Source organism: Phalacrocorax carbo, chromosome 15 (assembly GCF_963921805.1).
Source record: "Phalacrocorax carbo chromosome 15, bPhaCar2.1, whole genome shotgun sequence".
NCBI classification, from domain to species: domain Eukaryota; kingdom Metazoa; phylum Chordata; class Aves; order Suliformes; family Phalacrocoracidae; genus Phalacrocorax; species Phalacrocorax carbo.
In genome coordinates this window covers 4150585-4165899 of record NC_087527.1, presented here as the reverse complement: position 1 = coordinate 4165899, position 15315 = coordinate 4150585, and the positions used below count along the sequence as shown (strand labels likewise).

General features: G+C 59.5%; 2 protein-coding genes across 6 annotated transcripts; one reads left to right on the top strand and one right to left on the bottom strand.

Annotated features, from left to right (window-relative positions):
* The first annotated feature begins 1528 nt into the window (after window positions 1-1528).
* WSB2 (WD repeat and SOCS box containing 2) lies at window positions 1529-5648 on the top strand. Of its 5 annotated transcripts, none has more exons than XM_064465985.1 (9): window positions 1529-1878; window positions 2046-2217; window positions 2334-2566; window positions 2785-2916; window positions 3275-3375; window positions 3636-3808; window positions 4047-4160; window positions 4641-4748; window positions 4931-5648. In XM_064465985.1, the coding sequence occupies exons 1-9, from the start codon at window positions 1863-1865 to the stop codon at window positions 5091-5093; spliced, it is 1212 nt and encodes a 403-aa protein (XP_064322055.1). In that variant the 5' UTR covers window positions 1529-1862; the 3' UTR covers window positions 5094-5648. The 5 variants fall into 5 exon arrangements, with proteins under 5 accessions (XP_064322055.1, XP_064322054.1, XP_064322053.1 ...); XM_064465984.1 differs by having other exon boundaries at window positions 2331-2566; XM_064465983.1 differs by lacking the exon at window positions 1529-1878 and having other exon boundaries at window positions 1885-2217.
* An 822-nt stretch (window positions 5649-6470) lies between these two features.
* RFC5 (replication factor C subunit 5) lies at window positions 6471-9393 on the bottom strand. The gene is made up of 11 exons (XM_064465988.1): window positions 9255-9393; window positions 9072-9136; window positions 8845-8981; window positions 8660-8739; window positions 8244-8317; window positions 7972-8131; window positions 7726-7807; window positions 7461-7590; window positions 7175-7252; window positions 7026-7080; window positions 6471-6755 (listed from the first exon to the last, which is right to left on the bottom strand). The coding sequence occupies exons 1-11, from the start codon at window positions 9284-9286 to the stop codon at window positions 6659-6661; spliced, it is 990 nt and encodes a 329-aa protein (XP_064322058.1). The 5' UTR covers window positions 9287-9393; the 3' UTR covers window positions 6471-6658.
* Window positions 9394-15315: the final 5922 nt, after the last annotated feature.

The window sequence follows — 15315 nt, the reverse complement described above, 5'->3', positions numbered from 1 at the left end:
TGTCACCATGTGGGTGCTGGGTCCATAGGGGGGCACTACCAGGAGATGTCACCATGTGGGTGCTGGGTCCATGGGGGGGGGCACTGCCAGGGGGTGTCACCATGTGGGTGCTGGGTCCATAGGGGGGCACTACCAGGAGATGTCACCATGTGGGTGCTGGGTCCATGGGGGGGCACTACCAGGAGATGTCACCATGTGGGTGCTGGGTCCATGGGGGGGCACTACCAGGGGGTGTCACCATGTGTGTGCTGGGTCCATGGGAGGGGGGACATTGCCAGGGGATGCCACTATGTTGGTGCTGGGTCCATGGGGGGGCACTGCCAGGGGGTGTCACCGTGTGGGTGCTGGGTCCCTGGGGTTTGCACTGCCAGGGGTGTCACCGTGTGGGTGCTGGGTCCCTGGGGGTTGCACTGCCGGGGGTGTCACTGTGTGGGTGCTGGGTCCCTGGGGGTTGCACTGCTGGGGGCGTCACCATGTGTGTGCTGGGTCCATGGGAGGGGGGACATTGCCAGGGGGTGTCACCGTGTGGGTGCTGGGTCCCTGGGGGTGGCACTGCTGGGGGTGTCACCGTGTGGGTGCTGGGTCCCTGGGGGTTGCATTGCCGGGGGCGTCACCATGTGGGTGCTGGGTCCCTGGGGTTTGCACTGCCAGGGGGTGTCACCGTGTGGGTGCTGGGTCCCTGGGGGTTGCACTGCCGGGGGTGTCACTGTGTGGGTGCTGGGTCCATGGGGGGGCACTGCCAGGGGGCGTCACCGTGTGGGTGCTGGGTCCCTGGGGGTTGCATTGCCGGGGGTGTCACTGTGTGGGTGCTGGGTCCCTGGGGGTTGCATTGCCGGGGGTGTCACTGTGTGGGTGCTGGGTCCCTGGGGGTTGCATTGCCGGGGGCGTCACTGTGTGGGTGCTGGGTCCCTGGGGGGGCACTGCCAGGGGGCGTCACCGTGTGGGTGCTGGGTCCCTGGGGGTTGCACTGCTGGGGGTGTCACTGTGTGGGTGGTGGGTCCCTGGGGGGGCACTGCCAGGGGGTGTCACCGTGTGGGTGCTGGGTCCCTGGGGGTTGCACTGCCAGGGGGTGTCACTGTGTGGGTGCTGGGTCCCTGGGGGTTGCACTGCCGGGGGTGTCACTGTGTGGGTGCTGGGTCCCTGGGGGGGCACTGCCAGGGGGCGTCACTGTGTGGGTGCTGGGTCCCTGGGGGTTGCACTGCCGGGGGTGTCACTGTGTGGGTGCTGGGTCCCTGGGGGGGCACTGCCAGGGGGCGTCACCGTGTGGGTGGTGGGTCCCTGGGGGGGCACTGCCAGGGGGCGTCACTGTGTGGGTGCTGGGTCCCTGGGGGTTGCACTGCCGGGGGTGTCACTGTGTGGGTGCTGGGTCCCTGGGGGTTGCACTGCCGGGGGCGTCACCGTGTGGGTGCTGGGTCCCTGGGGGTTGCACTGCCGGGGGTGTCACCGTGTGGGTGCTGGGTCCTGGGCTTGACATCCTCTTGCGCCCTCCGCCCGGAGGACAGCCCCCTCGCCTCCACCCCCTCAGCGCCGGGGGCGGTCGGGGGACCTCCCCCAGGACGGGAGCATTGCCGCCGCTCCGTGTTCAGCAGCCGTTCCCGGGGAGCCCCCGGCAAGGGCGGACGGTGGCGGCGGGGTCCCTCCCCGGGCACCCTCCCCCGGCCGGGCCGCGGCGGGGCGTTGCCGCCGCCGGAGGAGGAGGAGGAGGCGGCGGCAGCCGGGCCACCCTCACCGCGCCGCCGCCGCCGCAGCTACCGCCACCCTGGGCCTGGGCCCGGGCCTGGGCCCGCGGAGGCCGCGCCCGGCCCGGCGGGGCCTTGCCGTGGCCGGGCGGAGGCGGCGGGGCCGGGGCAGGCGGAGCCGCCATGAAGCCGAGCGGAGGTGAGGCGGGGCGGCGAGCGGCGGCCGGTGCTCCGCGGTGACCGGGGCCGCCCCGCTGAGGGCCGGGGAAGCGGGTACCCCCCCCCCACCCCGGGCCCACCCTATCCCCATGGGGAGGGCGGGAGGAGGCCCAGGCCGGGGGGTAACGTGGCCGTCCCGCCGCCCAGAGGAACCCGTCTTGCTGGCGGAGCTGAAGCCGGGTCGTCCCCAACGCTACGACTGGAAATCCAGCTGCGAGACGTGGAGCGTGGCCTTTTCCCCGGACGGCGCCTGGTTCGCCTGGTCGCAGGGACATTGTGTGGTCAAGCTGATCCCCTGGCCCCTGGGGGAGGCCGAGCTGTGAGTATGGGGACGGCTGGATGGAGACGGGGTGCACACACCCTGGGTTGGGGGGATCCCTGGGGGCAGGGCTGCCCCGGGGGGTAACCCTGCATCCCTCCTTTTTCTCCCAGCAGCTGCAAAACCCCAGAGCGCAAGAGCCGCGGTAGCAAAGCGGAAGCGAGGAGCCGAGGGGTGGCCAAGGAGAAGACGCTGGAGTGTGGCCAGATCGTGTGGGGTCTGGCCTTCAGCGCCTGGCCGGCGGCAGAGGCGGGGGAGACGGATCCCCCTTGCGCCGTGGGTCTTCCCTGCCTGATCCTGGCCACTGGGCTCAACGATGGGCAGATCAAGGTCTGGGAGGTGCAGACAGGTGAGCGGCCCTCACCGACAGCAGGAGCAGTCATGGCTTCAGGCTGGTGTCTCTCCCCTTCCTCCCCTTGGAAGGAGATCCTGTCTCCATCCTTCCCAAAATACTTCCCCAGGGTGAGCGGGAGCCCCTGCCCAGGCCCGGGCAGGGCTGCCTGCATGTGAGGGGCACTGCCTCGTTCCCCATGTATGGATGGCGCTGAGCATGGCTCCTCTCCGCAGGACATCTCCTTTTCAGCCTCTTGGGGCACCAGGATGTTGTCAGAGACCTGAGCTTTGCGCCCAATGGAAGCCTCATCCTTGTGTCCGCCTCACGGGACAAGACCTTGCGCGTCTGGGACTTGAGCAGAGATGGTAGGAGTGTGCAGGGATGTCCGTGGTGCTCAGTCACCCGTAGCTGAGGCTAGGCTCTGCTGCGGGAAAGGGAGGAGAAACCCACCTCAGTAGGGGAGATGTTGGGAGAGGATCTCTGGGGACAGTATGCAAGGCAGAAGGGGAGAGTCCTGCGACATGGAGCAGAGCCATCCTCTTCCAGGTGGGGCCTGAGAGGTGTGGGAGGGGCTTTCAAGTAGACAGAGCTTGGGGTCTGGCCAGGGGAACTCCCCCAGCCCCATGTGCATTCCCTCTTGGGAGAGGGAGGGGAGAGCAGGGGCAGGGCCCAGTGCTGCCTCTTGTGCTCGCCTCTCATGACTTGTGTATCTGCCGTCCCCAGGGCGGCAGGTCCAGGTGCTGTCGGGCCACGTGCAGTGGGTCTACTGCTGCTCCATCTCCCCAGACTGCAGCATGCTCTGCTCCGCTGCTGGAGAGAAGTCGGTGAGTCCTGCAGGATGGAGGCCATCCCATGTCCTGCTGAATCCAGCAGTCCCCTTGGCTCTCTGTGTCCCCCTCCATGCAAGAAGTCCCGCTATGAGAAGGGGCCAGGCCAGCGCCACCGTCGCTCCTTGGCTATTCTGGTTCTGCGTGGAGGAGCTGGGACCAGAGCCCATGTGCCTTAAACCCCAAGGAGGAGATGCTTCTCCTCTGTTCCCACCCCAGGAATGTTCCCAGCCTCAGCCCCTGCCCGTGTCCTGCAGGCACTGCTGTGGAGCATGCGGTCCTATACCCTCATCCGGAGGCTGGAGGGGCACCAGAGCAGCGTGGTGTCGTGCGACTTCTCGCCAGACTCAGCGCTCCTCGTCACCGCCTCCTACGACGCCTGTGTCATCATGTGGGACCCCTACACTGGGGAGCAGCTGAGGACACTGCGGTATGGAGCTGGGGGGCCAGTGAGGGACCGTGGAAGGGGGAACCGAGCAATGCCGTAGGGGTTTGCTGGGGCTGAGTGTGGCCTTCCCTTCTAGTTGGGCACAGCCAGCACCTCTCCCCTGTCCCCAGTGGCTGAAGGGGGACTCTGACTTGCTGGCCTCTCTGCCAGCCCCAGAGCACTGGAGTTGGGGCTCATGGCAGCCCGGGGCTGACGTTGGGCTTGTTCTCCCCACCTGCAGCCATGTCCCCTTGCACTCGGCGGTGGACTACAGCAGCGAAGTCCACACCAGCTCCCTGCGCTCTGTCTGCTTCTCTCCCGAGGGCCTCTACCTGGCCACGGTGGCAGACGACAGGTGAGTGAACCCCCTTGGGGACCTCCAGTGGGAAGAGGGTCCCAGGAGGACAGCACCAAAACAAACCAGTAGCGCAGGACATGCCAGCAGGGAGCAGAACTTGCACGCCAGGCCCCCCCTAGTGCCCGGCGTAAGGGGAAAGGCTGCCTGGGACACCGCAGCCTGGCTGTGGCAAGGGGTAGCAAGGTCAGGGCCCTGACACCCCTCTGAGCGATGAGCCGGGGCCCGTGTCCTCCTGCGTGCTGTGCCGCCCTCGCTGTGCCCCTCAGCCCAGTCACTAGCTCTGTCTGCATCCAGCTCAGCTCTACAAGTGCCTCCTGCCTTGCTGCTGTGTTGTGACACTCCTGGGATGCTCTAAGCCCATGGGAAGAAAACCCTACTCCAGAGTTTGCATGCATTCAGGTGAACCCAGAGGCTTTGTATTAGCTGCAGGCACTGCGTGGATGTGGGCCTGGATCGTGTCCCTCCCTTTCTCCTTAGGCTCCTGAGGATCTGGGCGTTGGAGCTGCGGTCTCCGGTTGCGTTTGCTCCCATGACCAATGGCCTGTGCTGCATGTACTTTCCACATGGCGGTTTCATTGCCACAGGGTGCGTATGCGGGAGAAAAGAGTGGAGAAACATGTGGCTGCTCTCTCCTCCTGCAGCGGGTGCAGGCTGGTTTCCTGGGCTGGGGAACGCGTGGTTGCTGCAAGCTCGGGATATTTGGGGGTAATTGGGTTTTCTCATGTCGCTCTGCCCTGTGCTCATGGCTTGTTTGGGTCCCATTGCAGGACTAGAGATGGCCACGTCCAATTCTGGACTGCTCCAAGGGTCCTCTCATCGCTAAAGCACTTATGTCGCAAAGCTCTGCGCACCTTCCTGACGACGTACCAGGTCCTTGCACTCCCCATTCCCAGGAAGCTGAAGGAATTCCTCACTTATCGGACCTTTTAAGGCAGTGTGGGAAGTGGAGGCATGGAGGCGAGAGCCCTGTGCCTGGCAGCGAGGCTCGACCTGGGTCAGAGGAGGCACAGCAGCGACAACTGCAACGATTTGTGAGCCATGGGGCAGGAGAATTGCTGCTACCCTTGTTTTGGGGCTGTGTCTGTGAATGTGGAGGGAATTTTTGGTATAATAATACTAGAACCCAGCAAAACTGCATGCAGAGGGCAAGGGGCATGGCTGCGGTGGCCCCGCAGGGGACACGGGTCCCCCTGTCCCCCTGCTACCTGCAAGTTTTGGGTCAGGTGCTTTTGCTTCCAAGTGCAATGTTGTGGGTTGAAGGTTAGCAGCCGCAGTCTGAGCGGAGCTTTTGTTGTTTGTACGAATATGGGGCTACAACTGTCCCTGACAAAACTGACCCTCACCGGGACCAGCTTGTACTGTAGCTTATTTCCCAGAGGAGTGCAGGGTCTGCCGCTCTCCTGGTCTGGGTATGAGCTGGACAAACCCAGGCAGGTCTTTGTGGACTAGATGACAGTGATGACAGAATAAAAAATGATGCCTCAAGTCTTTCCTCTTGGCTTGTAGAGGTGACCTGGGGATACATGACAGGGCAGGCTCCAGTGGGCTGCATGCAGGGGGCTCAAAGCACATGCCATCACTCCAGACACCAGCTAAGCTGGAGGGACACAAGCACACAAGACTGCTTCATGCACAGCATGTCTGGACACTGGGCCGCTGGAGTGCTGAGCTCTAGTGGGAAGAGAAAGCAACAGAGGAATGGGAGCTGGGGGCTGTGTGAAGCCCTGTGTCCTACCTTCACGGTGGACTGATCGTCCCCGGCACCCACCGTCGAACACTTACTGGTCTGCTGCACTTCAGAGCTGAGTAAGCACTCACTGCTGCTCCACCATCTGCAGCAGGAGGGCTGGAGGCCTTCGTGCTCGAGGGCTCGGTCTCTGCACAAGCCTGAGGCCATGACCCCAGCTGACAGAGAAGATGGGCGGGCAACGTCTCCTCTGAACTGCTGCCTGGCATGTTTTCCCTTGAGAGCAGCTGAACCCAGAAAGCTGGTGTTTCCCTAACCCATACAGGTGTCACCTGCAACCGTGTTCTCGTAATGAGGATTTCACTGCAAGAAACCACACTGACCCCGCTCAGCAGCATGAGCGACGGGGTGGCACAAGCCACGGTTGTACTTCTCAGCATGTGAGTGCCCGGGACAGGTCTGCCCTGCAAGGGAGGTTTTGCAGGCAGGTGACAGCAGCTGGACTTCAGCCTGTGTGGGTGCGACGCCTTTGCAATGGGACGGGCAGGGCGTGAGGCTCGCCCACGTCCCTTCGGTCCTTGCTTGATACAGGAGGGAAACAAAACAGACGTGCAACCTGCTGGGCTTTAGAGGCATCTGTATTTTCCGGTGAAGCTTAGAAACAACGCTGCCCAGCTCTCGTGCCTCAGCTGTGGGCTCAAGGCTTGTAAAAAGGAAGTGGAAAGCTGCAGGGAGCAGCATAGGGCTGATGATCCCTTCCAGCTTCTGCAAGATCCAGCTTTGCAAGCAAGGATCCACCCAGCAAGACTCAGGCTTCGGCCACGATCAGGTCCCTGGTGACTTGGAAAGCCGCAATGAGGGAGCTCAGCTGAATCTTTTCACTGGTCCCAGCAGCCAGCCGGTACCTGGAGCAGGGGGCAAGAACAGGTTTGGGTGTTGACACCACCATCTGCATCCTGGCAAAGCGGCAGCCCTGGCCGGGACGGAGCAAGCCAAGCGCAGTGCTGGCAGGTTTATGCAGCAGGGATGGATGCACAGGGGCTGTGGGCATCTGCCAGCGGTGCCCACCAGCTGCCAGGACTCGGCACAGCATGGCAGCGGCGACCCCTGCGGGGCGGGTGCACTGGCAGCCCCCCATCCGGGGTGTGTCGGAGCAAGGGTGAGTGGACACTTACTCGATGTCTGCCATTTTGATCAGCAGCTGAATGCGGACCGAGGGTGGGAAATCAACTGCGGAGAGAAGGAGACGGCGTATGTCAGCACGGGCTTGGGGGGACGGTTGGCCCCCCAGGGTCAGCCAGGAGCTAGTCCCATAAGCCCCTACCTCTGTGCACAAACAGGTGGATCTCCGTGAGGATGTCATGCAGGGCCAAGCCCTTCAGCGTCTTCAGCTCTGTGATTTCTGAGATGAGAGTGAGTGAAGGGCTTTTCCCCAGGCCATTTCCTGCGAGATCCCACTCCTCATCCCTGTGACAACCCCAAGGACCCTCCCCAGTGAGCAGCACCCACCCCAGCCGGAGCAGGAGGTCACAGGACGGGAAGCCCTAGCAAAGAGGAGGATTTACAGCAGCGGGAATTAAACCCCAGGGCCAGTGGAGGAAAAAGGATACTGCGATAGGCAGTGGAAAAGTCCTGGTTCAGCATCCAGTCAAGGATGTTGGCAATGTCGGACTTGAGGGGGTGTCCTGTGCAGGTGTAGACGTTCTCCTCTGTCACCTTCCCGAAGGCCATGGTGGTGCTCTGAGGAAGAGGAGGGTGGAGGAGGGATGAAGAGCTCAACTCTTCTTCCACCCATCTCTCTGGGGCAGCTGCCTGGGTGCAGATGAGAGCTGCTGCCTTACACAAGGGGAGAGTGGCTGCAGCCATGGTCCGTACCTGCAAGATATTGAGGGCTCTGCGCATGTCACCACTTGAGAGGGTCACCAGAGCCTTCATCCCATCCTCGGTCACATCCACCCTGGAAAACAAGACCTGGGGCTGCAGAGGCAGCCAGCGCTGCCGGAGGGAAATATAACCATGGAAAACCAAGCCCACTGCTCCTCCCCGTGTAGGGGAATGGGGAAAACGGGGGTGCGGAGGATGCTGCACGGCCCCCCACATCCTGCGCTGCCCTGGGCTCACCCCTCCTCCTGTATGACGTGCTGCAGCCGGGGCACCATCAGCTCCGGGGTGAGGGGGCCGAAGCGGAAGCGCGTGCAGCGGGACTGCAAGGCGGGGATGATCTTGGAGAGGTAGTTGCAGATGAGGCAAAAGCGGGTGTTTTCTGTGAACTTCTCTATCACTGCAAAGAGGAGGGAGGAGAGGCTGGCCCTTGTCTGCTGCCTCGTACAGGCTCCCACCCCACGCTGGGGCTGAAGGGGTGCCAGTGGCATGGCGTCCCCAGCACCCCTCACCTCGCCTCAGGGCGTTCTGAGCATCCTGGGTCATGGCGTCCGCTTCATCCAGGATGACAAGCTTGAAGCCTTTCCTTAAAAAGGGAGAAAAAAAGCGGGGTGGCTTTTGTCCCAGCTGCTGGCTTGGTGCTGGAGAAGGGGGAGCGGGGGATGCTTATTCCCAGCCTGACCCCCACGAATGCTCCCAAGGAGGCCTCCTTTCCCCTCCAGACCAGCATCTTTATCACTCATCCTTACCACCCTCATCCTCCCCACTTGCAGGGCACCCCTGACTCTTTCCCATCTGCTCTGGCGTGCTTCCCACTTCAGGAGCCCCCCTAAACCCACCTCCCAAGCTGAGCGCTGGGGCAGGCTGTGCCAGAGGGGTGATGACAAAGAGATGGGGAGCTTTGGAAAGCGCAGACCCACCCACTTACTTAAAGATGGTCCTGGTGCTGGCGAAGCTCAGGATGGGCCCTCGGACGATGTCGATACCCCGGTCGTCAGAGGCATTGAGCTGGAGGGAGACGACATGGGTGCCCATCCCCGCCTAAGGATGCACCCAGGGGTGGGGGGCGATCCCCCATCGCTCCCCCCCCCATCCCATCCCATCCCCACTTACCTCCAGCACCATGGAACCAAACTCCCGCTCCCGGTAGAGCTGCTTGGCGCAGGCGAGGATGGTCGAGGTCTTACCGGTACCGGGAGGACCATAGAGGAGAAGATGCGGGAGCCGATCCTCACTGATGAACCGCTGCACTGGAGAAGGGATAACGGAGCCAGGGGATGCCCGGTAGCCCCGGTGGTGTTTGGGGAGGGCTGTGTGTGCTTACCGCAGGGGGTGCTTACCGGTGCTGAGGATATCCTGGTGGGACACCAGCTCCGACAGCGCCTGCGGCCGGTACTTCTCCACCCTGCACCGGAGAGAGCACCCCGGGGGCGGGGGGGGGTCAGCCCGGGGCAGCGCCCGCCGCCCGGCCCCGCTCCCGGCCCCGCTCCCGGCCCCGCTCCCGGCCCCGCTCCCGGCCGCACCAGGGCAGGTTCCCGCCGCCCGCCCGCGCCATCCTCCGCCGCCGCCGCCTCGCGAGAGCCCGGGCCGGGGCGGAGCGGCCGGGGAAGGGCCGGGCTTGGAGCTCCCCAGAGCAAGGCGGTGCTTGCGCTGCGGGGGAGGGCGGGAGCGGGGCGCGGGGGGCGCTGCGGGGGGGAGCGGGAGCGGGGCGCGGGGGGCGCTGCGGGGGGGAGCGGGGCGCGGGGGAGCGGGAGCGGGGCGCGGGGGGCGCTGCGGGGGGGAGCGGGGCGCGGGGGAGCGGGAGCGGGGCGCGGGGGGCGCTGCGGGGGGGAGCGGGAGCGGGGCGCGGGGGGAGGAGCGGGGCGCGGGGGTGCGAGAGCAGGGTTGTGGGGAGAGCGGGGGGCTGGGCAGTGCTAAAGGGAAATTGGGGGCGTGCTCTAGGGGAGAGGGCAGCGCTGGGAAGTGCTAAAGGAGGGCTGTGAACACGCTTTTGGGGACAGCGCGGTGCTGGGAGTTGCTGAAATAAGATTGTGGGCGTGCTTTTGGGAAGGGTGCAGCGCTGGGAAGTGCTCAAGCAGGGCTCTGGATGTACTTTTTGGGAGAGCACGGTGCTGGGAAGTGCTCAGGCACGGCTGTGAACAGGCTTTTGGGGAGAGCAGGGTGCTGGCACTCCCCAAAAGCGAGGTGGTGCTTGTGCCCTTGGGGAGAGCCCAGCACTAGGATGTGATGAAGGAAAGTTGTATGCACTATCTTGGGGAGAGTAAGGTGCTGGGAATTGCTAAATGGAAGTTGTGGACATGTTTTTGGGGAGAGTGCAGCACTGGGAAGTGCTAAAGCAGGGCTGTGGATGTGTTTTTTGGGGAGACTGTGGTGCTGGGAGTTGCTAAAGCAAAGGTGATCATGGGCATGGTCCTGGGGAGAGCGTGGCACCAGGAATCGCTAAAGTAAGATTGTGGGCGTGCTTTGGGGAGGGCACGGTGCGGGCGTTCACCAAAGGAAGATGGTGCTTGTGCTCTCGGGGGGCGCACGGCACTGGGAATTGATGAGGGCAAGTTGTGGGCACGCTCCTGGGGAGAGCGCGGTGCTGGCGCTCAGCAGCGTAAGGCCATGCCTGTGCTCTGGGAGAGAGTGTGGCACCAGGAATGGCCGGAGCAAAGTTGTGGACATGCTTTTGGGGAGAGCACAGTGACCTTGCTCTTGGAAACCCCGCTGGGTGAGAGGGGCACCTGAAGGCTGCAGACTGGGGCCGAGGGTGGCAGCTCCGGGGGCTGCTGGGAGCTGGAGGAGAGGAGACCTGCTGTGGTTCACCCAGTGTGATGGGAGCAGCAAACTTGAGAGGTGGCTGCAAGGAGGAGACCACCTTCATCCCCGTCCCTGCCGCTTCCCGGTGCATGACAGCAGCCTGCAGATTTGCAGGTCTCTTTTCTTCTGGTTGACTAACTTGAAAAATCCTGCCCCATCTTCTGTCCCTCGTGCTGCCAAAGCGCTTGGCTGAGTAACAAGGGTGTCTCTGCCTGGGGCCAGGTGGCTCCTGGCTACCACTGGAGGTGCTGGATGTGGCCTCCTCTTGCCAGAGTCACCTCCAAAGGAAGAGGAGTCCGTGCTATTTCAGGCTGGGCTTTGGGAAATGGCTGGAGCCTCCTTAGAGAAGGGGCTTAGAGGGAGAAATAACGTAAGCTGGCAGGCACTGATGCTCAGGTGCTGCTTTGGTTTGAGTAACATGGATAGGAGAGAGAAAAGCAGGGCTGCAGTGAGAGGCTCTGGCTTGGAAAGCACAGGTGGAGAGATGACAGAAAGCGATCCATCGGGAAGCAGAGGTGATGGGGAATATATCGGAAGGGTGAAAAAATCATGGGGAAATCCTGTCGCTGGCAAGGGAAGGGAAAACATCAAAAGCTCCATGCCGAGTCCTATACAAATCAGAAAAGCTGCCAGAGGGCAGCTGCTTTCCCAATTTTTTTTCCTTTTTTTTTCTTCCACCTATTTTTTTCCCCTCTAGCCCCATAAGGGAAAGCAGGAGCTCGAAGCTGAGCTCAGCAAGCCTCAGCCGTTCCTTTGGACACGTGACGGCTGTGACAGATGGCCCATCCGATGGCAGGCAAGGAGCTGCAAGGTCCTTCCCGAGCACCTGGGAACCGGCTGGGAGGTGTGACCTGGAGCCCTGACGGGCTTGGGCTTCTCCCCTTTGTAGCAGGTCCGGAGCTGCTGCTCTCTCCTCGCTGCTGCATTCACCTGGGGCAAGCTCTTGTCCTTCAAATTGATTTTTCCAGGCATTTCTTCCCCTCCCTGCCCCATCATGAATATATCTTTAGCTCCAGACCAGGCAAAATCTTGGGGGGGATAGGCAAAGTCTTCTGCTTGCAGCTGGTGCACATGCTCAGATCCATGGCGATATTTCTCACAGGTGATTTCACCTCCTTCTTGACCAGATTGCTTTAAAGATTTTTATTATTTGGTTGTTATTTAACATTGTTAAAATTGATGGGTGCATCCCCCCGCAATGATTCTGCATCATTAGGACCGGCTGAATTATTAACCAGTGTCTGAGCTGCCTGTCTTGGCTTATTTACCTTTTATACTGCTTGGGTAGGGGACTGGCAGGTCACATCAGACTTGGTAAACAGTGCTATAAATTTATAACGCTATTGATAAGTTCATTAACAGCCCTGAGGCCTCAGGGGCATCCTGTCGGAAGAGGTTGAGGGAATTCGAGGTAGCTGGTGGCAGAGAGGATGGTGGCAGAGATGTTCTTTTGCAGGGAAGAGAAATGGGGGCTCCTCGAGAAGCGAAGTCCAAAGGATGGAACCATCCATCACGGAGGTGGAGATGCTGTTTGGCATGTTAATAATAAAGAAATAAAAAAGCTAATATCAGAAAGGCCCCTTGCACGCGGAGCAGCACCCAGCCTTTAAGACAAAAGGAGACAACCCTGAATTTAAGGGGTCAACACCAAGCCAGGGCAACGATTTAGCACTCATGGCTGATGGTCAGTGGCATATAAAAGCCTCGTGCATGGTTTTATGGGGAATTTGGTGGGAAAAGCCTTGTGTGATGCTGCGGGGACTCTCTTGAACACAAAAAGGGTTGGTTTCACGAGGGCGGGTTTGGCTGGGGTTCACCTGGCGGGTGATGAGCCGGCCGTGCCAAGGGCATGCCTCCTCCCTTCCCAGCTGGATGCTGTGCCCCGGCAGAGCATCCTCCTCACTAGGCACCATGTGAAAATGAACCTGATTTCAAGAGACTCTCGGTAGCTCCGAGCTCATGGACACGCAAGAAAACCAACACAGGTGAATTAAGTCATTACAAGATACATTTTATATGAACTGATTGTGCCGAAAACAACTTGTGTTCAAGAAATGAAGCAGTTAATGTTGCTGAGTAACAACGCACACGGCTAGCCTGTGTACGGAATCCAGGCGCTGATAACGAAGGAGATGAATAATTCAAGCTGCCCAAGGTTGTAGAATAGAAAAACACGGGTTTTCTTATTGATCTCGGGCTCGTTCCCGCCGTCTGTAACGTGCATCCGCCTTTCGCACCGTGAGCCAGCCCAGCTCCGCGCGCGTGAGTTGTCACGTTGACTGCAATAGGGATTTTTGGGGAGTGTGGGGTTCGGCCTAAGCTCGAAGTCACTGCGGGTCTTCTGCTGCTGGTGCTTTTGGGTTGGGTTTTTTTTTTCCCAGCAGAGTCTCCCTGCTTGCATTTAATTTTTATTATATTTTTTATTTAATTTCATTTTACTTCATGTTATTTTATTTGTTTATTTTGAAGGGCAGATACTGGGATTGTGGGAATTTTTCTTGCACTGGAAGCTGTCGGAGTCGGGGGGGGGTGGGGAGCGGCAGTGTGGGCAAAGAATGCCAAGGGGCATCCGCTTCTCCCCCATTTTGAACTGGGGCCCTCAGCATCCTCTCCGCTCCGGGTACCATCCCATCCTTCCCTCCCTTGTAATCAGATCTAGGAACAGCGGCCCCAGAATTGGCTGGGCTGGTAGCTTGGATGTTTTAGGAAAAAAAAATAATCTGTTGTTGCGAATCCGCTGAGTACAGAGAGTGCCTGGCCCTCTTATCTCCGGTTTGGTTATTGAAACACTCAATTAACCACAGAATCTTTCAGGAGAGAAAATTTCCAGCATGTTTTTTTTTTCCTGTGCTCTGCTTAATGACAGGAATTGCATCCCATTTCCAACACAGGTGATAGTTAAATATCTGGCGATTACTGCCTTCCCCAAGCACCTGCTGCAGCAGTCAAGCGAATGCTGGCCTTTCTGGAGGGGTCTGCCTCCTTCTCCCCAGAGTAAAAGCTGGCAGATCAGGAGGATGCTTCTCCCCTGGGACCCTCGCAGCCCCCTGGGCTGCACCAGTGCCCACCAGTACCCACCAGTGCAACCCAGCTGCTGTAGTGCTGCTTCCTCCCATCCACCCCAGCTAAAACACCCAACTGAAACATATAAATATATAAATGTATGCATGTGAAATTAAGAACCAAGTTGAGAATGCAGCCCAGCTAAAATGGGATCCTCTCTATTACGGAATTGCACCAGGTTTTTCTTCCCAGCGGCCTGCTCTGTCGCTGCTGTGGTTTAACCCCTGCCAGCAACTAAGCCCCGCACAGTCACTTGCTCACTCCCCTCCGGTGGGATGGGGGAGAGAACTGGAAGGATAAAAGTGAGATAACTCGAGGGCTGAGATAAGGCAGTTTAACAGGTAAAGGAAAAGCTGCGCGCACAAGCAAAGCAAGCCAAGGAATTCATTCACCGCTCCCCACGGGCAGGCAGGGGCTCAGCGAGCCCCAGGACAGCAGGGCTCCATCACACGTAACTGTGACTTGGGAAGCCAAACGCCATCGCTCCCAACGTCCCCCCCCTTCCTCCTTCTTCCCCCAGCTCTATGTGCAAGCATGATGTCATACAGTGTGGGACATCCCTGGGGTCAGTTGGGGTCAGCTGTCCCGGCCGTGTCCCTCCCAACCCCTTGTGCCCCCCCAGCCCACTCGCTGGTGGGGTGAGAGGCAGCAAAGGCCTTGGCTCTGGGTAAGCCAGGCTCAGCAGGAAGGAAAACATCCCTGGGCTGTCAGCGCTGCTTCCAGCACAAATCCAAAACACAGCCCCATGTGAGCCACTACGGAGAAAATTAACTCTATCCCAGCCAAAACCAGCACAGTCCTCTCAGGTGGGTTTTTACCACGTGGTCCTGCTCCGGTTTGCAAAGTGCCAGAGTGAGTCCCAGCCTGATCCAAACGCATTGAGCAGAAGGTAACAGCTCTATGCAGTTTAGTCTGACATCCCCTTTTTTTTCCTCTTTTCTCTTTTCTTTTCTTTTCTTTTCTTTTCTTTTCTTTTCTTTTCTTTTCTTTTCTTTTCTTTTCTTTTCTTTTCTTTTCTTTTCTTTTCTTTTCTTTTCTTTTCTTTTCTTTTCTTTTCTTTTCTTTTCTTTTCTTTTCTTTTCTTTTCTTTTCTTTTCTTTTCTTTTCTTTTTCTTTTTCTTTTTCTTTTTCTTTTCTTCCGGCATCTCTTCTCTCTTTCTCTTCTCTTCTCTTCTCTTCTCTTCTCTTCTCTTCTCTTCTCTTCTCTTCTCTTCTCTTCTCTTCTCTTCTCTTCTCTTCTCTTCTCTTCTCTTCTCTTCTCTTCTCTTCTCTTCTCTTCTCTTCTCTTCCCTTCCTTCCCTTCCCTTCCCTTCCCTTCCCTTCCCTTCCCTTCCCTTCCCTTCCCTTCCCTTCCCTTCCCTTCCCTTCCCTTCCCTTCCCTTCCCTTCCCTTCCCTTCCCTTCCCTTCCCTTCCCTTCCCTTCCCTTCCCTTCCCTTCCCTTCCCTTCCCTTCCCTTCCCTTCCCTTCCCTTCCCTTCCCTTCCCTTCCCTTCCCTTCCCTTCCCTTCCCTTCCCTTCCCTTCCCTTCCCTTCCCTTCCCTTCCCTTCCCTTCTCTTCTCTTCTCTTCTCTTCCCCTTCCCCTTCCCCTTCCCCTTCCCCTTCCCCCTCCCCTTCCCCTTCCCTATCCTTCTTTTCAGCTCAGGTATGATAGTCTGGCATCCCCCTTTTAATTATATTGTATTAATCATATCATTTTGTATATCATATATAATATATAT